Source organism: Myiozetetes cayanensis, unplaced genomic scaffold (assembly GCF_022539395.1).
Source record: "Myiozetetes cayanensis isolate MyiCay16 unplaced genomic scaffold, myiCay2020 scf1, whole genome shotgun sequence".
NCBI lineage: Eukaryota > Metazoa > Chordata > Aves > Passeriformes > Tyrannidae > Myiozetetes > Myiozetetes cayanensis.
This window is the reverse complement of record NW_026086604.1, coordinates 30,347,506-30,370,311: the sequence shown is the minus strand read 5'-3', so window position 1 is coordinate 30,370,311 and position 22,806 is coordinate 30,347,506. Positions and strand designations below refer to the sequence as shown.

At 39.1% G+C, this 22,806-nt stretch overlaps 1 protein-coding gene across 3 annotated transcripts in view; it reads right to left on the bottom strand.

Annotated features, from left to right (window-relative positions):
- The window catches only part of JPH1 (junctophilin 1), an 83,387-nt gene extending 60,968 nt beyond the window's left edge, over positions 1-22,419 (bottom strand). For all 3 annotated transcript variants that reach the window (XM_050328465.1, XM_050328617.1, XM_050328548.1), the window contains exons 1-2: positions 21,976-22,419; positions 15,230-15,986 (exon numbers count right to left, since the gene is read on the bottom strand). In XM_050328465.1, the coding sequence (XP_050184422.1) occupies positions 15,230-15,986; positions 21,976-22,354 (1,136 nt within the window). In that variant the 5' untranslated portion in view covers positions 22,355-22,419. The remainder of the gene's footprint in view (positions 1-15,229; positions 15,987-21,975) is intronic.
- Between the last annotated feature and the right edge of the window lie 387 nt (positions 22,420-22,806).

Here is a 22,806-nt window from a genome sequence, read left to right as displayed (position 1 = left end):
GCTGACATATTCTTCTAGAATAAGTTCTGTCTGTCACCCTTATTCATATTGAGCTGTACCACACTCATATCTCAGATTTGGGGACAGCATACCATTCAGCATGAGTAATGGCAGACAGAATGTGACATATGGATCCATTACAGAAGCTTCATTGTGGGCAAAGGGGAAAGACGATCTCAGAAGGTACTATTAGTTCCTTTGCAATTCATAAAATAATTCAATTTTAGTTTTTCTGGAAATTAGAAGTGGGCAGCATACTGAGAACCTAAAGCTTTCCTTCAGTGGTAACTGAACAGTCTTTGTACTTGATTATCCCTTCTTTGCCCAGCTGGGAACTTCTAGTATCTCAACTTTGGCCTTTCAACTGCCTGTGACTCCCACAAAACATGCAGCTCACAAAGAACACTGTTCCATCACTGATACCCTGCTATCACTGGAACCAGTGGGAGTTTTGCTGTTGATGTCAGCATGGTCAACATTTCATATTTCACCAACAGACTATGTAAAGGACAAATTAAAAGCCAGGTTCAGCTCACACTTTCATCTTCCAAAGCAATAGGGTAAATGGACTGTAAGCTAGCCATCTTGTTCTTTGATTAGAACTTTAGAAAGGGATGTTTTCTCTGCTCCTAAAAAAGTAACATCATAGAAAATATTTCAATAGTAAGGTGTTTTAAAAACTCTTGACAATTTTCCCTCTACGCCCACTGAGCAGCAAGCTGTATGCTCCTCTCCAGCTTTTCTACACCTCATAATTTGCCAAGTAACAGCAGTGATGAGTTGCTGATGAGAGCATGGAAACTCAGCTTATTCCTTTAGAATGAAAGGTATCATAAAGAGCAGCAGAAGAAACACCTTACATTACTACCATAGTCTCACTGTCATTTTTTTTTCATAACTGACCTCAAGGATTAATCAAATAAACTTGAAGGTATCCTTCAGGGTCAAGAAAGGGCAGGCTATTTCAAAATATAAGCATTATCAAATGTAAGTATTTGCATATTTTCATATTAAAATCACAAAACTTCATTCTGACGGTATATTTCAGAACAATTTCATAAGAAAATAATTTTCTCATATTAATATTATTAATCCCCTCTGTGTACAACAAGGATGACCCCTATTGAAATCCTCCTGCTTTCACTCAGAAATACCAGAATCTGAATCATGCCAAGCTTCTCTTTTTCTTGCTATTGGAAAACATAGGTCTTTCAACTTTAATATGCTTGCTCCTGAAGTCCCTGCTTATTCACTAGATTTAACATAATGCTCTTATCGAAGTTCAGGGGTTTTTGTCATAAGACCTGTGACTATTTTCTTTGGCATAAATATTAAACCGTATTTCAGCAGCAGAATGGCTGAAGAGACTGATATAATGCCTCCACAGCATTCTCTCTACTGGGTAGCAGCAATTACATTCACCCCAACATCCATGGGCAGATTAGTTATTTCTTTTTGAGAAGAAACTAGAGACTTGAAGACTAGAAATGTGTAATTTCTTTCCTGGTAAGTGACAGGGAAAAGAGAGAGAGGAAAAAAACCCAACTTGTTTATTCTTTCCAGCTCAGTGCTTTTGAAGACAACTTTATTGAATTTAAAGAAAACAGGATTCTAAAAAAACCCCACAAACAAACAAACAAAAAGACAAACAAACAAAAAACCCCACAAAACCCAAACACCCCAGGAAATCATCTTCTCATTGCTCCTCTTATTATTAGTATATTTTGCTAATACTTGCATGATGACAAGTAGACAAGGTTCCATCATTTCGGCAATTTAAAACACATTTGATGAAAAGACGCCAAAGTCTGTACAATTTAAAAGATGAGATGGAGCACGTGCAGACAAGTATTCCAGACAGAATTAAGTGAGAGCAAATCGAAGACCAACAGTACTAGAGCACGAAGATGATGCTGTACACTATGACAACTGCAGTTTTTGGCATTGAACAAAGACCCACTATTTTGCCCCTGTCTATAGGCACTGTTTCTGAGAAAGACCGAACAAGTTAATAGGATATATTAGAGTATTCCAACAAAAGATGCCCAAATACCTTTCAGGATGTTCTCATGCCCTTTAGCCAGTTGATTATAACTGGAGTCTTTTCCCTTACATGCAAATTGATTGCTCTAATGGCATCATTTCCTTTTTTCAGGCATTCAAGTCTTTTTTTTTTTTTTTTTTTTTCATTAAAGCTACACAATAGAAAAACAAACAGCAGGAAAGGATGTAACTGCAGACTAAGGTGACACTTGGTTGACCTTAGGATACAAGTGGACTTGTCTTATCACATTCACAAAGATCAAAATCTTTCAGCCCTTTTGCAGGGCACCTGACCACAGGCAACAGTTCCACTGCAATACAGGATCTTCTGGACACAGAGAAATAAAATACAGCCATCGGTCTACAAAGTTTTCTCATCAAAAATATTTATGATGAGCATTTCAGCCAATCATCTACATGTTTAAATTGAGCATCTTTTTTCTTCATTCACCAGTGCAAAGTGAGTTACAGCATCAACTTTCTACTACTCCTATTTATACAGCCAAGTACCGCAGTAGCACACTAAAAGATAAATCACTTTAGATCTCCATGGTAAATGTAGAGAAAAATACTGGAAATATTACAAAGATTTAATTAATCTAAGGCAAGATTAACAATTTCCCTCTTGTTCCCTCCGTACAGAGGTCTCTGGGATAGATTAACTCTAAAAATCCTTTATTACAAATGATATAGCAAGGAAGAAAAAAAGTGATATTTAGCTTTACAGCGGGCCATGGTGATCAAATCTTCTCTTGCACATGTAAAGAACTTTCTAGAAAAATGACTCATCCTATTTCAGAGTACCATGGCCTTCAGCAGTGCATCTGATCTAAATTACTGTTCATTAAAAAATACTACCCTGCCAAAACAAGCAACAGACCCAAAGAAAATATCAGACATACCACCCCAAAGTGACCAATACATAGAAGGAATATATGGTATAAAAGCAACAGCATTTTCAAATTTTCAAGTGACAATAGTTATCAGAAGCTTTCAGTAAAGCTGCTCTTAATCTTTTGAATGAAGAATGATATTTACAAAAAAAAGATATATTTGAAATTCTGAAAGAAGATTTGATGTTACCCAAAAACTTTTTTCCCTTGATGTGCCATAAAATGCAGATTTCTAAACTGTACCACAGCATGAAACCAGCAGCCAACAGAAATCGGATGGTTATATAATTTAGTGGTTAAGCAAAGATATTTTTAGTGCTTTGCTAATCCATCTAATGCATTTCTTTCCAAGAGAAGAAAATGCATTACACTGATAGCAATAACAGGGTCAAAACATGGGGATATTGACAAGGAATTTACATTTTCTAGAAAATAAGAAAAGGTATCTCAAATTGTTCTTAACGGCATCCATTCCTAAGCAAGGTTTATCAGGGATTGGGAATGGGTGACACTTACACATAGAAGATTGTAAGAAGAACTAAAACAAAGAAGGAAAACTTTCACAGAAACACTTCAAAGAGCAATCTCATAACGCAAACCAAGCTGATGACAACTCAAGAAAATCAAGAAAATATAAAACTAAGTGTGTAGGTAAATTCTGAGTGGCATATAGTTTATGCTACCTGGGAAGCCTGAAGCAACTTCTACTTCTTCTGAAAAAAAACCCAACTTTTTGGAGAAATGACAGTAAAGCAACCATAAAGGGATTCTAACAGACTTCTCTAACAGCTCTAAAACTCAAGACTTTCATTTGTTCTCTCAATTCCTTTTTACACACTGTTGCTCCATTAATGTTAAATACTTATTAAGTAATAAAACCTTGGTGTCTTATTTAAAATCTTCCACAGAAAAATACCACTATGAAAACTAAAAAAATGTGGGTTTACAATGCATACTATTGGGGATATAAACAGAACTTTGCTATTTCTTTCCCCTTATATTCTATTTCAAATTAATTTTGAGAGGAACAAAACATTTAAACAGAAAGCATGGAAAACATAGGAAAACAAAAGCACAACATAAATATCTTTATAAACAACAAATATTCTTGAAAAAAATTAGTTAAACCACTGCTTACTGTAATCTGAAACAAACTACAATGGACTTAACTGTTAAAAGGTCTTCATTTATTTTCAAGTTTCATTTATTAATAGATGGAAATGTCAGAGTTGTGTACAAAACTTGAAACTAAGCAGGCTCAGTTTCCACCTCCCTTCAAACTTTTACTTGCAAAATGAGACAACTCAGTGTCAACGAACAGACGAAAGAAGATCTCAAAGGTGCAAGTTTGTTTTACTAATGCAAAGATAAGAAATTGTTTCAGAGTCAGAGAGATGATATGAAATGGTTTTAACAGTGAGCACATAAAAGCAGATAATCCAATAGGAAACTGTCACCCTAATTCTGCAAAGTGAATTTCTATGCAAAACCAGAATTATTTTCTTGAATGCATTAAGCAGGGTTAGGTTATACATGTGCTCAAATATGTGTTTTCATGTACCAGAAAATTCAAGGCAAATTAATTATCTTTTTCAAAGAAAAGTATCTTTTCAAGTATCACATTAGATACATTGAAAGCATAACAGAATTTCTTGACTGGTCAGGGACCTTGAACAAGCAAGCAAGGTTTCTGACAATAGCTTAAGCTGAGTTTTGTCACGCTGACCTATGAAGACTCAGTCAGTATGTTCTTTGAACTGCCAACCAAAAATGCCTTCATTATTACAAAGGGTTGATTAAATATGCTGTGAAATAGCAAATAAATGGAAGAACTTTTGTTATGAGGAAATGAGCTCATAGGTTTCACCAGACCAATGCTTGTGCAACCCCTACTCAAACACCAGGGCACAATTCAACATTTCTGAGGACTTGTTTTCAAATAATGGTCCAAAATTTAGTAATATTCTATATCAAAAATATTCCAGTCTGGCTTCATCCTTGCTGGAAACACCAAAAATCTACATGTTCACTGAAAGAGACATCAACTCTAACATACTTTTCACTCACCACCAAGATCCACAGCCAAAATTCACCGTGTTATGGAGCATATCATCTGTCAGCAGCTAACTCACAACTTAACTGTTATACAGGTTTCATGTCCAGTTCTATAATGTTTTAATCATAAGTGCAAGGAGCAGATGAAGTCAAATTCTGTATCAATTATGTTACAACGTTGGAACTTATGAGTGTACTTTTAAAAGCCATTTAAAGCATACTATGATGAACTAAAATTTGAAGAAAACATCAAATCAAATTTAGCACAAACACCTTGGGGAATTTATTCAGAACTGTAAGTTCTGACCAATTGCTCTCTGCAGTCATTGTTCACAAGTCCAGCAAAGTTAAAAGCTAAATGCTATCTACTTTAATCCTTCTGCTTACAAAGGTTCATTCCCAGAGCTCCATCAACAATTTTTCGATCAGAAATGCATCGTTTCTGTTCATATCACAGACACAGACTTTGAGTTAAAAATGCTGAGGGTCTTTTCCTGATAAGAAGTAGTAGCAGAAAGTTCAATTATGAGCAAGTAACATAACTAGATCTTGTGCAGGCGGTCTAAATACTGAGACTATGAAATATACACTAAAATTTTTATCTGTCCCATTTCAGTCTTAAAAACAATTTCTGAAACAGATATAAACTCTGCATTAGGAAATAAAACCACACTCTTCACAGATACAGTATGTATTACCAAACATCACTTGGGATTGTAACATTTTCAATGTGATTTTTTTCTGATAATTCATTATCAATTGGGAATATAAAACCAATATTTCTACACTGCACATTGCACTATTAAGAAATTGTAAATGCCTGGAAACATTAGACCTCCCAACATGAATTAGTTTTGCACAAGAAATCTAGCTCTCAATGAATCTAGCCCCTCTTCACTGGAAACTACTATTACTCCAACAGATTTGCACAAATCAAACATTTTTGAAATAAGAAAAAGTCACCAGCTTATCTATTCTGTTGATATTTATAGAACTGATGCCATTCCCACCTTTGTTGCTAATCTGCAATTTCCAAAAATGTACCATTCTCTGAAGCACAAAACCATGTTATGAATGGTAATATTTACAAACATTCCAGAACATGCATAATTACTGGATTTTTAGTAAAATGGAAAATAAGCCCTTGGTCAAGATATGTTAAGGTAAAGACAGGACTTCAAGCAGGAGACCTAAGGAAAAGATTTCCAATGCCTAAGGTGGCTCACCACTGCATCTTCACAAAGCATTTCACAACAGGTATCTGCACTCTTAACTTTTGGTTAACCTAAACACAGAATTGTTTAGGTTGGAAGTGATGACTGACTCCAGTAGTTCACACAGTACTGCCAAGTCCACTACTGAACCACATCCGAGTGACACATCTACATGTCTTTTCAGCATCTCCAGAGATGGTTTCCTTATTATTCCTGAAATACCTTTTGTATCTTAGTGCTTGACATTATTTTGTTGTCAGGGTATTCCTAAGATGCTTATACAATGGACATCATAAACTCCTGTAAGTGAAGTAGATTAAAAAGCAAACTTGGGCTGAACACACACACAGACTCAGTTCCTATGAAGACACTTCACATTAGTGATCACCCAGATTTCTTGGTCTTAGCTCTTTTTCTTATGAAAGTCAAGTTTCTGTCCATGAATGGGTACAAAACCTTAGCTCCAAATAAGAGCAAACCAGGACTGTGATGTATGCCCACATCTGCCAATAGACCACCTCAACAGTGAGAATCTTTTGAGTCTCGCTTGTTTCCACATTTTGATTTTAAGTCCTTTTGCATAACTTTAAGAGTGACATGATCCAACACCTTTAATTATGAAGCAGTCTAAATATTCAGAGAAAGACAGATCCGTGAAATGATTCACCCCAAAACCAGAAAGCAATGTAAAAGCAGTAGCAAAGTGACCTCTCCCTCGTCTTATATACGTTAGTAAACTGAGGGAAGCACTAAGTGGAGGTGCTACATTATGGTAGTAAGGTAACTAAACAAGCCTTACCTACCAGATTGAGAGTGATAAAAGGATATGCCTTGCTTCTTAACCTCATAGAACAAAAGAACTGAGAACTCACATTTAACTGATTTCATATGAATCAGATACTAATAAGGAGATTTCCAGCTTTTAAGTACAGAACTGTAATAATATCGTCTTTTCTCACCAATCCCTAGTTTTAATGTAACAGGACCCAGGTATAGCATTACCCATCAGAAACTCTTTAGAAATTAAGATTAAAAAAAGAGAAGAAATGCTTAAGTGAACAAAAAATTAGTTTAGAAACAAAATATGATGAGACAGATTAAATGATTGGTTTTCCCAATTGAGAAAGTTCACCACTGGATACCCACAGGGCTCAGGGCTGAAACCCACATCATTCATAAACGCTAGGGAAAAGATGTGAACATCTAAGTGGCAGAATTTGTGAATGGTAGTGTTAGAGAGGTCTGATGGACAACTGCAATGAAGGGCTGCACAAAACTCAGTGATCACTCTTAAATGGCAAATGAAGTTCAATTTAAATGTAAGAGTGATGTGCAAGGCAGAAGAACCCTAATTTTATTTATGAAGTAAGTGGTTTTGAGATGTCCTCATCAATGAGCTCTTGGAAGACTGATTCTGTTCATCAGATCTGGGAAAACTAGATCTTAAGAGGACAAAAGCAATTATCAATAGGTTGTTCTAGATGTTAAACACTTACATGGGCTTGAGGAGAGACAAACTCGTATGGATAAATTTATTCCTGGACACCAGCCACACAGAGACTGTGCCTCTGCCTCCCCAGACAAAGAGAGCAAAGAACTGTAGAAGAACGAAGAAGCAGAAAACATGAAGTACAAACAGAGGAGTACTAAAAGAGGAAGATCATAGTGAGGTAGGCAAAAGAATGCAAGACAGTGTATGTATGTATGTATGCAGATGTGTACATAGATCTGTTAGATACATAAAACAGAAAAACGAATTAATCACAGAAAAATGAACAGAAGTCATAACATGTTATCAAGGATCAATTAGTATTCAAACAAACAGCACTACCCATTGAACTACACCAAATTTCAGAAAATTATTCCATTATGATTTGGGAAATATACAATTAGATCAACGTATGGGGCATTAACTAAATAATTTAAATGACTATTCTGCTGTAGTTGTTCAGTGAGAAACATCCTACGCTGTAGAATAATGATCAACAATGTTACAGTTAGATGATAGTACATTTTCTTATTCTTTGAAGAAATAAGCTGGGAAGGTTCCGTATAAATTGATTTAGTCTTTGAGCAAAACATCAAATTACTCAAGCTCTGACTAGTACTACTATACTATATTGTACTATATACACCAGAAATAGATCTTTTTTGGGTTTGAGAATATTTTTATAGCAATCAATAACTTAAGTCTAATGATTTTACACTACAGTTTATGTGTGACTAACCAGTACAAACAATCCAGATTTTTTAAATGGATATTTATTTCCACCACAGAAACCCTCCGGAAAGTCAGTAGAGACAGATGCTGTTTGCGGCTTAGCTTTTGAACAATTGTTGTAATAGAGATCAAAACTAAGATGCTGTGTAAATACCCAGGCAAGAATCTGCATAACAGCTCATCTTCTGTGGCTACAGAAAAATATTAGTCTTTTCATGTATCTCAGTATCATTAAAAAAGGATTAATGTTGTCATATACACCTGTTGGCTACATTTGCTGACAGCAAAGATTCTCTCAACTCCTAAATTAAGTATTCTGGAACCTGGAAAAAATACTTATAATCTGAACAAAGAAATATTTCAAGGAGGTTTGTACACTAAAAAAGGCTTTCTTAGAAGGTTATTTTAAAAGCAGTGGTGCAGCATTGTTTCATTTATTTTCTGAAAGTAGAAAAAGTTTTCAGTCTTATATTAGCAATCTCCTGATCTTAAAGAACTTAGAAAAGCAACTCTGGAGTAATAATTCCTTTTGTAATACAAACACAAGGTAAGATTGGATATACACCAGAACTGCTTTTAAAAAAATATAAATCCCTATTTGAACTTACAGCTGTAAGCAGGTATACTTGGATAAAGGTATTTTGATCAAATAGTTAAATACTTGAAGCTTTTTAAAATTTCAAGCTGAGGGATGGCACAGGAGTAATTTTCAGCGTATTTTCAGCCATGTAATCTTACTGCATTACTAAGAAAAGAAATCAAATCTGTGTAGCAATGTTTATATTATTTATATATTTCAAACAGATGTATTATTCATTTCCCACCAAATAACTGAGGAACAGTCCAAGATCATATTATTTTACCAACTAGCTTTTTGTGAAATCTGAGTGAAAATGTGCCCCACTGAACTTAGTGGTATAACTCCCACAGGATTCAAGGAACATATGGTTTCCTCTAAAGAATGCAGAATTAACATTAAAATTATTATCCATACTAGCTCAAGAGTTCCTTTAAGTTTTACCAGAGCATTTAATCTGTTTTCTTCAAACAGCCTATGCAGCAAAGTAATGAAAGTTCGTTTTGAACCTAAGGCAGCTCTTTGTACTGAAGCAACCGGTCTTATATGAATAACTTTGTTATTTGTTGGATGCTATTCCTAAACACAATATTCATATTTCAGCTATAATAAGTAAAGCATCTCCAAGGCATGTGAGGCACTAACCTTGCAAGTGACCAATTTAGTTTCTTGAGTAAAGTGAGATTGGTAGAGTCAGCTAAATCCATCATGGAAAGCTGTGTGTGGTGCACATAATTCAGTGCCATTTGGAATGACCGGCAGCTGCCTTCTAGCGTGGACACAAACTGTACTATCACATGCATATAATTCCAGCTCTCCCTAGAAATCACAGTTTGTTCAGGTCAAGCTGAGCACACTGGTCATGCACGGCAATGAACGCAACAAAGGAACTGGCTACTGAACCATTTAGTACTCCTTCTTGACAGTTCCACACGCTTCATATAACCCCACCAAGTGCAGCACAGCTTACTGAAACTTTCTGGGAATTAAGTTGACGAAAAATAGAAGCAGGGTTTGTTAAATAACTGATGTATTGTGGACACGGGTGCTCTGAGGTGAAGAACTGAGCCGTGCTGTTCAGCAGCAGGGGCTGCTCAGTGACTTGAGGCCAGTGCCCCAGGCTGGGGTAGCACCAGGCTGGGTAAATTGCGGTCCTCTGAATCATCATCACCACTAAACATTACACAAGCCTGCTAATGGCTCCAGGAAGCCACTATGACAGCGAGGGAGAGCAGAGAGCAGGGACCAAAGAATGTCCACGCTGTGGCAGTGGGTTTGCTCCCAAATGAAATCAGCATACAGGGTCTCCACTACCAAGTAAATCCTGCAGCACCTTCCTCCTGTATCTACCTCTAACAACTCGAGACTCCTTTGCAGCGATGCAGAACAAAGCAGCCTGGTCACGAGACAGGATCCCAAACAGAGTTTCAGTAGTTTCTATTAAAAAAATAAAGGCTGAAACTTAGCCACAGCATCTGTGGATTTAGACACAAACATGTTTGAAATTGAGCTGTCTAAAAAGGGTACTCTGAAAAAGAAATCGCTGCAGAAAACACAGCAGTTAATCCCTTACAGTGCTCTGTTTAAGAGGTCTTCCTGACTAGAGGCTTGTTAGTCACTGCTATCTGAGCACAGACAGCTAATTAACAGCAAGGAACTGCTCCATATTATTAGCAGCAAGATATTGATTTTACTGTTATCTTGATCTCGTATCCTTTCTCAGGCTTTTGCCAGTTTCTTTCCATTTGTTGGGCACTACCATTTTCCCAGACTGAAAGGTCTCTAGCTCTAATTTGTTTGTGTAGTGCCTAACACAAAGGCGCCATTATCCTTCACCAAATCTCAGGTGCTCATTTAATGAGAGCCCATTACAATATTGCTTTTAAGGTGGTCAGAAGTTATTGTGGCACACTATGAGAGTACATACATATTATTTAAAACTCAATGAAAACTTCAAAGTAATTAAAACTATTTAGCTTCCGTGGAAAAGAGAATAAAAAAAGAAATTACCATTGTTTAATCTGCTTGTTTTATGACCTGAAAGATCAATAAGTATAAGGAAACTATCAACAAGGAAAGATTTTTTTCTCCCTTTTCCTCCACACACTATCTTCTGGTTCATATTTCTTACCCTTGCTCTACTTGCATCTTGTCCCTTCGTGTCCCTGCAGAGTTTGTTTTTTCTCAGAGACTCAACACTTAAAGGGGAAGACCTTTTAAGGGGAACATTACCTAGAAAAAAATCTGGAGAGGGGAAAAGAAAAAAAAGGGCCTGGCTCTGAGAGCTCAATTCTGCATCCATAAAATTGACTTTCCTGAAAGAATTTGGTACATGAAGAGTTGTACGTAAACAAACATCATTCCTTCTGCTTCCAGTGCTACATGTTTACTTACAGGACTGATGTATTTTAAAAACCATCCAGCAACACTGAGTATTGAAGGCAAGTTTATATTCAAATTCTGAAAATTAATTCCAGAAACATTACAGTTTTTACCATTGTAAGCATTGATGAAGACAAAGTTAATATAATACACTATAATGAGAACTTGAGTGATTTTCATACTAAGCAAGAAGTACGCCAATATAACTCCAGTTTATATTGAACTGCAGAGAGATATCTCCTTTGAGTGAGACATATGACAGTAATGAAAAGGAAGTTCAAAACCTCCAAAGTGAGAATTGTGTGATAACTTCAAAATGAGTTTCGACTTGACTCTTGGTTAAATGGACATTTGGGGCTTTTAAATATCTTCCAAAGGGCTCTTCCAAACATACATCTTCCAGCATTTGAAGCACTTCACATGTATAGAAAATAATTTACCAAAAGTTTCTAGAAAGCAGCTTTTCTTTTTAGAAAGGAAGACACAAAAAACGCATACAAACCTGACTGCTTTTTGCACAATGTGTTAAAGACAAATTTGAATTAATTAGTGCCTCTAATGATGATATTAAAAAAGCAACTTTTAATATTTTGAAAGGGAAAAATATTGAACATAGTTCTGAACTTTCTCAAATTCTAGGATTTTTATATTTGCACCAAGATACATTTCCTTAAATGCAGCTGGTAAAACTCTAATACAAAATCAAGACTATTAAGATGCACTATAATTTCAAAAGCATTTTTATTCATTGCTAACTTATAATCTGTTTTGAATTTAGACCTGTGTAGCAGAGGCTGGTAATTATTTCCCTGATACAGAAGCCTTTTATACATCCCACAGTTTTGTGATCTGGTATCTTTTGAGAAATGCTGCTATGCCTTCCAAAACACCTCAGCACAAATGTCCCAAAAACCCAAAAGTTAAGTTAGGAGAGCCAGTGTAAATTCAGGTTCAGAGAAGCACTATTTACCCCAACTTTTAGAGTTTTCTATATACCAAACTGCCATTTTAGATAAAGAAAGAGTACACAGATTATTATGGAAGACTTTTAGACACAAAAAGATATCAGGAATATAAAGCAAAACAGTGGTTGGTCTTGTTGACGACTGTGTGGACATCTGTCATAGGTCAAACTACCAGCCAAACCTGTCATGACCAGCAGGGAGCTATGAAGAGGAGTATGGCCTGTTTTCATTTGGATGAGCAAATACTTTGGGAGTAAATAATACAGGAAGAACAGCACACAACTCAAAGCTGCATTGAAAAGGAAGGTATCTGGATAAGAGTCAAGGTTTCTAACCCTTCGGAATGAAAACCTGGATATCAGATGGTTTTGGGGGTGAGAAAAGGTCTATGTAGAGAGTTCTTCCACTAATGGAATGGAAATCTACAGTAAGCAAACATTGATGGTGACATCTGCCCAGTCTGAAACAGAATGTTTTACAGGCCAGCATGCAATGAGGTTAAGCCATAATGGCAGAACCACCTTGGTATTACATATTAGAGAGATGATAAAAGGTACTCCTCCTTCCAGACATTTTGTGTAGTAGTGATCATTAAAAAGAGACAAGACCAACATCCTCACATTCATCTGAGAAAACACTGCAGGATACTACTGTCTGAAGGATTAATGTGCTATTAATATATCAGTTTGGTAAAAAATGCAGTCACAAACCAATACTGGTCCTCAAGTTTCAGTGAGACAGAAGTTCTTCCATCATTAAACTGTACCAAGTCGGTCAACCTACAATTTAGCAACTGTTGGACGCTTTTTCCTCAATGCTACTCTAGAATGTCTCCCAGATAACCTGGCTCTTAAGACAGTCAGTGCTACTGACTCTGCCAGTATGACAGTCCCTCAGTTCACACAGTGCCATGGCCCTGCTCCTACTCGTTGATGCTAAAGGTAATTCTGAAAACTTGAGAGATGGGAAGGGTTATGTCAACGCTCATCTAAGCACTCACAAGTCAAGTTAATGCATTCTTCATGCCTGACATTGCCTGACTCGTCAGGTCTTTGGCCTTTGAATCAGTGTGAGTACAGTTAATGCAATGGATACTCAAAAGACAGGAAACCTCAATCTGCCATCTTGCTATCCATACTGGTAGTCATGGAGCTGTTTCAAAGAGACTCTCAGTTAAGGAACCAGAGGGAGAGAGAGACAGCCCAGGATCACAGCTACACTCTACAACTGATGCCTTCTGTTCCTGCACTTTCAAAAACATATTTTGAAAAGAAATAAACATTGTTTTCATGAATTGTTCCAAAAGAAGTAATTTGAACTTTGTCCTCCACCTAAAATCGAAGGGAAGGAAAAGCAAACACAACTCTTCAGAGACATATCCCTTCTTAAAGAGGAAGGGCATACACTGTTGCCTTGGAACCTAATGGTCTCAGATTACAATTTTTTAATAGTTTTACATTGACTCCCCCTTTCCACACATCACATCACACCAATTTTTTTCAGAACTAGGGCTTATTATGTACTGACAGAACATGAACTGTCAATACTTCCTTCCAGCTACCTATTATTGATCTGCTTTACTAACATGGTATGCTGTCATATAATCACAGAATATTCTCAGTTGGAAGGCTCCCACAAGGATCATCGAGTCCAACTCTGAAGTGAATGGCCTGTATGGGTTCACCTTACCTATATTTATAGAAGTAACTGAGTATATGCTACCCTCTAGTTACTTAGGTGACCAGTACTCAGAAAGGTTTTTTACCAGTATGCTGAATTCTTCACATTAGTGTCTCAATTACTTTTCACTGTGAGCCATGTATATATTCAAGCTTTTCCACTTATGCAGGTTTTGGTATTCTCTGTATTCCTTTGACTGCTAGGAAAAGGATAGTCACTGAGGACACACTAGTGACCAAACTAAATCAGGAATCAGTTGTTCAGCTCTAAGTGTAATGTGACATCCTCTTTCTGAAATAGTATGAAGATTTTCTTTCACGCACATTTCGGGACTCTTTTTTTTTATCCAAAGCATATTTCAAAAAAAGACTGCCTGAGGAAACAAACTGTACAGAGAAACTGCCACAGAAAGTTATTGGAAGGCATTAAAAATAAAACAGCTTTTTAAAGAGCTCTCAAACTTAATAATAAAACCTATTAAAATTGTCTATACTGATTTAATTTGTAACAATTCCATTTCAAACAACTTTGCTTGGTTGTTATTTACAAGTTCAAAGTGAAAAGGCCATTTTCACCACTGCTAATACCCATACACTTCTCCCATCTCAAACACTTGGCACAGGCATGGGGAGAAGACAAGCACCACTATTTGAAGTGGTGGTCTCATGATCAGACAATGCAGGAGAAGCATGGTCCAAAATGGAAGAGTCCTCATACAGAACTCTTCTGGCAAATACTGCCCTGGCAACCAAACGAACAGCCTCTAAGAACAACAGCACCGACCATTATTCTTATGCTGTTCATAGCAACATCTCTCAGATAAACAGAATGCATCTTAAGATACCCAATATTAAGCAACTTCAGTGATTTTCAGATGCTACCCAAAAAAATCAATTATACAATAAGCATAATTGGAACACGCTTATGGGAAGATATTCAATCTTTGCCTCATGTCACCCCAATAATTTGTGACATTACCTCACCAGTTTTATTTTTCCAAACAGGTTTAAAGGCATAATACAGCAGCTCTTGAGCGAAAGCAGAAACATACTGAGAATGGAAATTTACTTTCACATTATATCATGGAAAATATACAGACATCTTTACTCAAAGGAGTTGAAGGTCTAAGTTTTGTATGTGTAATGCTAAGCAGGTATTCACTAAAGTCAACTTTTACATCCTTGCATTTGACAACATACCTTGAAGTTGCAATTTCCACTTTGGTTCTCGCCATGGCAGCTGCTCGCTGTGCACCCTCTATTGCTCTATCCACCTTTTCTCTAGTTTTTGTGTTTCGTATTGGTATAAGTTGCTTTCTTATTCCACGGACCAAAACATTATTTTTATATTTTCCCTCTTCTTTGGTGCCATCTGGAAACATGGTACATCCATACCCATGCCTCCTGTTATTCAGCCATTCTCCTTCGTATTTCATACCATTTGAACGCTCACTGATACCAAAACCACTGCGCTTGTCATTCTTCCATTCACCCATATAGGCTTCTGTAGTGGTGGCATCGACATGATCTTCCATAGGGCTATAATCACAGTCACCGTCTCCAAAACTAATTGTAGAGTTGGCATCGCTAGAACTAATTCTGCTCATAGCAGCATCGCTCCTGACAGAGCTCCGTTTGCTAGATATCGATGACCTAGATTCTGATTTTCTAAGTTTTATACTACCAAGAAGGGATCCTCTTCTGAACAAGCCTCCTTTTTTCTTAATGCCCATGGCTTCTGGATCACTGTGAAAATTGAGCACAAAACCTCCTCTTGTTCCGGCCGGACTGTCTGAGGTGACGTCGTGCAGAACAGTGCCGTTGCTCTGCTCACTCCGAAGAGAAGCCAGAGATGTTCGGAGGGGTGAGCGGATCACAGTGGCCATGCCATAGGGTACGCTCTGACGCACACCATATCCATGTCGCATCCCTCCTGTCCACTGCCCCTGGTATGTACCTTTTAAAGGAATAAGGAGAAGTTAAGTTCAGGAAGCTGTAGAAGACCTAGCACTCTACAATCCAGTATGCTACAGGCAATACTACACTGTCGGCTCTGGTTCTGGTAAGAAGTGATGCAAAAAACACAGCATATGACACAGCAGATAAACTACTTTTGTTACTTGTTTTTCTTATAAATTATTTTTCCACTTAGCAAATCGTTCACTTTCACAGCTGAACTGATGTATTTTGGCAACTAAGACACAGTAGCTATAATCATAGGCATTTTGAATGGATCTGTCCAGGAAAACTCAAAGAGAAGCTTCTAAAGCAAGACTCCTACATTTTTTTAAGGTGGACTGATGGGAAGTGGTCAGCAGAAATAGGTCCACATTATATGCAGTCAGCTGAGGAGGGAGAAACGGATGGAGAGAGCAGGACACTCATGGCTCTTGCCTCCAGTTGCTCACAGAAAGGGAAAGTAGAAGTAAATGTCCTGTTATCCTGGGTTTAAGGTGGCTACAGACCTCTTCTTGTCAGGACCTATTTGACGATATACTAAATTGTCTTCACGTGGGCCTTTGGATCTGGTCATATAAACCTCTATTGTAAAATTATATCTTTTAAAGTTTTTGCATGCACTCAAGTGAAAGAACAAAACGTTGGTACTTCTTTCTCTTTAGGAAATCTTCAAATCAACACTTTCTGGTATATGGTACATAAACATGCACTGCATTCTGCATTAGGTTGTGACAGTGATCAGAAGTATGAATCCTTTAGCCCTTTTTTTGCCTTTCATTTGTTCTGCAGTATGTAAGAAAGAGAAGGCAGTAACAAACAGAATATTGCTCAACATTCTATAAAACATATTTAACCACAACTATTTTCGTAAAAATTTTTAAACAGCAGTGTAAGAAAGAGCAACATGGTATATGTTATGAAAAGTCATGGATATCCATCCAAAGCTGCATTTGAACCAAACCCCACCTTTAACAGATTACTACTAACAATTTTTTTCTTATATTCTCAAAAGGCATTTTCATTTTGACATTTGCCAGTGTCTGGTGTCTGAAAGCCATTTGTACAAGAAGTTCCAAAGGAAGGTAGCAGGAACCCCACAACTAGCAAATACAAGATAATCGCTTTCTGGCATAATTCCACTCAAATTTCCATTAAACTGCTTTAAGCTCCTCAAAATGAAGTCTCTCGCCTACCAAGTGCTGCCTTTTTTTTTTTTTTTAAGAAAGCTATTTAAAATCTGACTATTCTTACGGAGGGATGAATAAGCAATCTTTAAAATATCTTTTTTTATTTTGCTCTGCTTCAATTGGAGCACCTATTAACTATTCAGAGAACTGAACATCAAATGTCAAATTAAATGATTGATAAAATTTTTGTGAAAATATCTGTGAAATATCTGCAGTTTTAGATCTATCTTAAAAACTCACTGGCTTTGAGATTTAATCTCCTTTGTATAAGCATACTGTTTTGGTTGTGTGCTTTATTGAATTACCTCTTCTTCTAAGTTTTATTTCAATGTTAATTTGCAATTAAATTTGCTAAGTCTGTTTTCTTTATTATATAATACGAGATAGGTTCTACAACATAACTATTTTGTGTTGGTAGAAAATTCTACCAAGTGGAAGGTTTTTGTCTTAACAGATGGCTGCTGACACAAACAAACAACTTTCTTAGTTTCTTTCTCATTCTCTGTATCCTGGATACCTACTGCTGCACTGGTTGTAAGGGTGTTGAATCTAGGAACATGATTATTTTAAAAAACTCAGCATATGGGGAAGAACAAATAGAAACATGAGCACAAAGCACTGGTATGACGTATTCTGTAAATACTGCAAATATACAGCCACACTGTAATTTTTTTTGTTTCAGTAAACAGACGTTTCCCAGAAATACATTTATATTTTATGAGCATAAATTACTTCATTTTGTCCCTAATTATTCCTGGGATCCCCTTAGTATTCCAATGATATGCTGGATCTAAGAATCTGGCTACACATACTTATGGCTACATATAAGAATCTCTCTAAATTCTGCATCACTTAATTTAATTTTTAAATAATAAATCTAAGTCTAATTTTGATTATAGCACAATATTACATTAGAGCAACAACTCATAATTATGGCTCTCCATGTTGCTATTTGAATGTCAGACTTGAAGCAGAATCAATTTATTTCAGTACAAAATTTTATATAAGTAGAAAGGGTCAGCCTTTTTCATATTAATATTTTAATTAATAAGCATGGAAAGCTGAAAAATACTTAAATAATTTAGGACTTGTATTTTCCCCTACTCTAGAAAGAAATGGAAATAATCACTAGTGCTCATAAGGGCATTAAAACAAGAACAATTGATGTGCTGCTATTCACTAGTCCAATTTTCCTTTCTACTGGGGAAATAAAATCAATGCCAGCTTCTTCTAAAGAGAGAATAGTCAAAGAGGAAATGGAAGATTCATTCTGAATTGGTCCCCAAAAAGCACCAAATATTTAGATTGAATTTTGTACAGTGTTGGAAGTAACAATTATCTTTTCTATCATTACAAATCCATTAAGGGAAAGGCTTCCAATACTAATGCTGGAAAGCTAACTTGTTTTCCTTTATTTTTCAACTTATATTTTAAAGGAAAAGTATTTTAATGGCATATGGAGGGCAGAATGTAGATACAAGAGACTTGTACAGTAATATGACTGACTATATCAGCCTTTAACTGCATCACCATGTTAAAAAAAAAACCAAAACATAAATCTTTAAATGAGCAAGACAAGGTATGTCAATGTTTAAAAATAATCAATGTATAACACATGATAAAAAAGTTTTTCCCACATATGAAGTTACAAACATATGCAATATTTACCTCTCTATACAGATATAAATATGAACGATATATCAACAAGTACACCTTATTCTGTTTCACCTTATACTGTAGTTGACGGTCAAAAGCAGTTCCTATAAGGGTCAACTGTTAAAATTTTAATTAACAGTGTAATTAACAATCTAGTTTAAAATGGTATTTGACCATAAAACAATATCGTAGTTCACCACTAATTTTTCAAAAGCTAGGCTTGCTATCCTTTCAAACATTCAGCCCCAAGTTCTATTGAACATCTATCTGGTGTTTAATTGGTTCCCTTGAAAAGATGTTCACAATTTGAGCCTGAGAACTAAAACTAGATTTTTTTTTCCTTTTCTTTTTGTTGGCAAGTTGTTCCAAGATATAATTTCATAACCTGTCTCCTTGGAGTTACATTGTGCCATCCCTTCTAAAACACCTTTGGTACATCTGACAACTATAAATGTCATTGCCCACTTGCAGCTAAAATTTAAAACAACACTGTGAAAAAAACCGACCCATTTAACTACTCCATTTGCTCTTATCCTTTACAACATATACTGGGGTTTAACAAATTCGTTGTTATATCAAGATTTTCCTATGCTTTTCAGACTCATAGACCTGGAAAGAAGACCTCTCAGAAATCAATGAACATACGTACTACTGATGACCTCTGCTTATGGTGTTTTTGCCACTGATGTCCCTCTGTGGAACACCACCACGCAACCAGTTATTGCTACTGTCGGAAGGATGATAAAAAAACTAATTTAGACATACTGAAGCTTCAAATTAGGCCACAGTCCCTGAGTAAGAAAAGCTCTGGTAGATGTGCAGATTCACACAGATTCAACAAACCTAGGGAGTTTAAAGGAGGCACAAAAATCCAGACTGCTGTCAGGAACGGTCTGACAGGACACTTTGAGGCCCTGCATAATCACATGCAATGAATGGAGGATCATGGTTTATAACTCACAGTGTTCTCCCCAGAGATTAGACTGAGTGACAATTTTAAGCATCTAAACACAGCATGACATTTATTACTCATGTTGTGCAAAGTGTTGTGTGCAGAAACACTGAGGAACACTGTCAATGCTTATTTTCCTTCTCCCTCCCTAAACCACATCTCCTAATACCACTAATGCATTCTAAAATAACATATTAAGGAAAGAAAAAAAAAAAAGAAAAAAATAGCAGCAGAAAGGCCTGGATTATAGCAAGTTTGAAAACAAACTGGCAATTGACAGAGTCTAAAAAGTTATTTCTCTTTGCCAGTATTCTCGAGTCACCATAAAGAGAGAGCTTTCCTGCAAATGCTTTGAAGTATGTTAAAGACACGTATGTAAATCTGGTTGCCTTATAAAAACATTTCAGACGTTCTTCTGGTGTGCAAGCACCGCTATTGTTTCCAGAGCACAAAAACAAAAACACATCTGCAAACATCTATGACGTACTGCTCTGCTCCATTCATGAGTACTTTCATTAAAATCAATGGGACTTCCCACCCTCTGTTCGTATGAACTGCAACATGCAAAAGTATGAGGCTATGACAACAGATTTCAGGTAATAGGGCTAAAAATCTCACAGTGTGAACTGCACACGTCATATGCTGATCCAAGTCTAAAAATTTAGAGAATTTACCTCCAATAACCAGTACCATATTTTTAAAAAATCCACCAGAAGCCTGAAGAAAAAAAGAACTTATTAATAAGAATCCAAGTTTGAGAAAATAATTTCTAGAAGATTTACTGGAATGGTAATTTACTTTTCCACGAAAAAAAACTTAAAAATTGAAATAAATAAAATAAAAGATGGCACTGCAAATTCAGCTACTTTTCTGCTTTTAATTAGCCAAAACAAATATAATAAAAAAATTGAAAAGTGCATTGCATAGTGAAAGTGAAAATCCTGATCTCTTTCATACTTTGATTTTGGTAGTGGTTTCTTTTTTTTTTAAATCCACAAACACACATCTCAGCTGACTTTGAACATTAGAACTTTCCACACCAGGAAACAATTTTCAGACGGCTACAAATATGTATAAAACGTAAACAAGGCGACAGAAAGGTGCAAAACCCCCTGTACTTTTCGTTTTCTGAATATTACCAAACCTGTTCCACTGTTCCAAGTTGAAGAGCAACTCTACAGAAGTTGCAGGTGGCACTTCCACACTGATGCCAACGACATTACAGCAGCAAAGCATGAATTAGAGCATTGGGCTTACATGCGTGCACAGCATGAAGTGACAGAGGGACAATAACTGTAACTGAGGGCTCCGGTGGGGTCCGGTCCTCAGTGACCTTACTGAACCCTGACTTCTTGACCGTTCCCGACTTCGGCAGGAGGACGGATCACCCCGTTCCCTCCGCACTCCTACCGGGAGCTCAGCCCCGGAACACTTGCTTTGTCGTGGTGAAGGGTGTGAGAGGCAGGTCTGTGTAACTTCACTACACACCTCGTGCTTTGAGCAGTATGCTTTGAACTATCCTGAATTTTGTTTAAAATAGGTGTTATTACATGAGGGTGGACCCAAGTTTCATTGATTTTACGCAAGCTGCGTACCCACTCCACTACCCTCAGCCTTCTGTTTACCAGCCGAGCGCACTGAGCGCACAAAGCCAGCCGTGCCCGCACAGCAGCACGACACAAGGGCTCTGTTATTAAGTTCTTGCCGTTTCCCCCCGGCCGCGGTGCGAAGGGGGCGAGGCGGCGGGGCTCGCCTGCCTTTGCCCGCTCCTCGAGCCCGACGCAGCCGCCCCAGCCACCGCTACCGCGGGCGGGGAGCAAGGGAAGCCGCCTGCAGGCGGCCGTAATACGGATTTCTACCAGCTGGCCGGGAGAAAGCGCCGAGCGCGGTCAGCACAGCCCGCCCGGGGCGCAGCCGGGGCCAGGCGGCTCCTCACGCAGCGGGGCGGGGCGGCCACCAGGCACCTGTGGCGCTCCCTGGCCGCCAGCCGGGCCTCGGGGGCGGTGAGGGAACGGCACGGGGAAGGGCGAACCGCCTCGGGCAAGGGAAGGGGGAGAGACCCCGGTGAGGGCGCGGGGATGGAAGGAGGGGCCGCTGCCGCGGCGCGCCCACGCAGGCGCGCCCCCGCCCCCATTGCTGCCCGCCCGTCCCCCGGCGCCGCCGCGCGCGGGGCGCCCCCCGCCGGCGCCCACCTCCGTCCCCGTAGGTCTCCACGCCGTATCCGTCCTGCAGCCCGTTGCTCCAGGTGCCCTCGTAGCGGGCCGGCGTGCTGAGGCTCTGCCGCACCCCGTAGCGCCCCTTGAAGCCGTGAGACCACTCGCCGCGGTACATCCACCTGCCCTTCGTCTCCACGCCCAGACCGTGGCGCTTGCCTTGCGCCCAGTAGCCCAGGTAGGTGTTGCCGCTGGGCCAGGTGTAGCCGCCCGCCACCTCGAAGCCGTGGGACCAGGAACCGGCGTACTCGCCCTGCCCCTTGGGCCCGGTGCAGATGCCGTGCCCGTGGGCTTTCCCGTCCTCCCAGCCGCCGCAGTAGGTGCCGCCATCGTCGAAGTCGAACCGGCCGCCCGTCATCCAGGGCAGCGGGGCGAGCGCGGCGGCGCCGCCGCCTCCCGCCCGCCTTCCCTTCCCTGCTCCGCCTGCCCTGCCCTGCCTTCCTTTCCCGCCCGCCGACAGCCCCGGCGCTCCCCGCGACTGCGAGCGCTCCGCCGGCCGGCCGCCCGCGCCCAGCCCAGCCGCAGCCCCGCGGCGGCGAGCGGCGCCCGCCCCCCGCTCCTCCCCGCCCGCCCCTCCGTGCCCGCCCGGTTCCGCCCCCGGTGTGGCCGCCGCCGCTGCCGCGGGGCAGGTGCGCGCCCCTGGGGCGGGGCGGGAGCTACGCCGGCTGCCGCTGCGCCAGGGTGGGCTTTTCCCCCAGGAGCGACCGGGCAAAGGCGGCTGCCCCCGGGGGAGGTCTCCGCCTGCCCTTCGCTCCCGGGAAAAGGTGCCCCCCGGTGGTCGGGGGCGCGCGTGTCCCGGGGCGGGGCGAG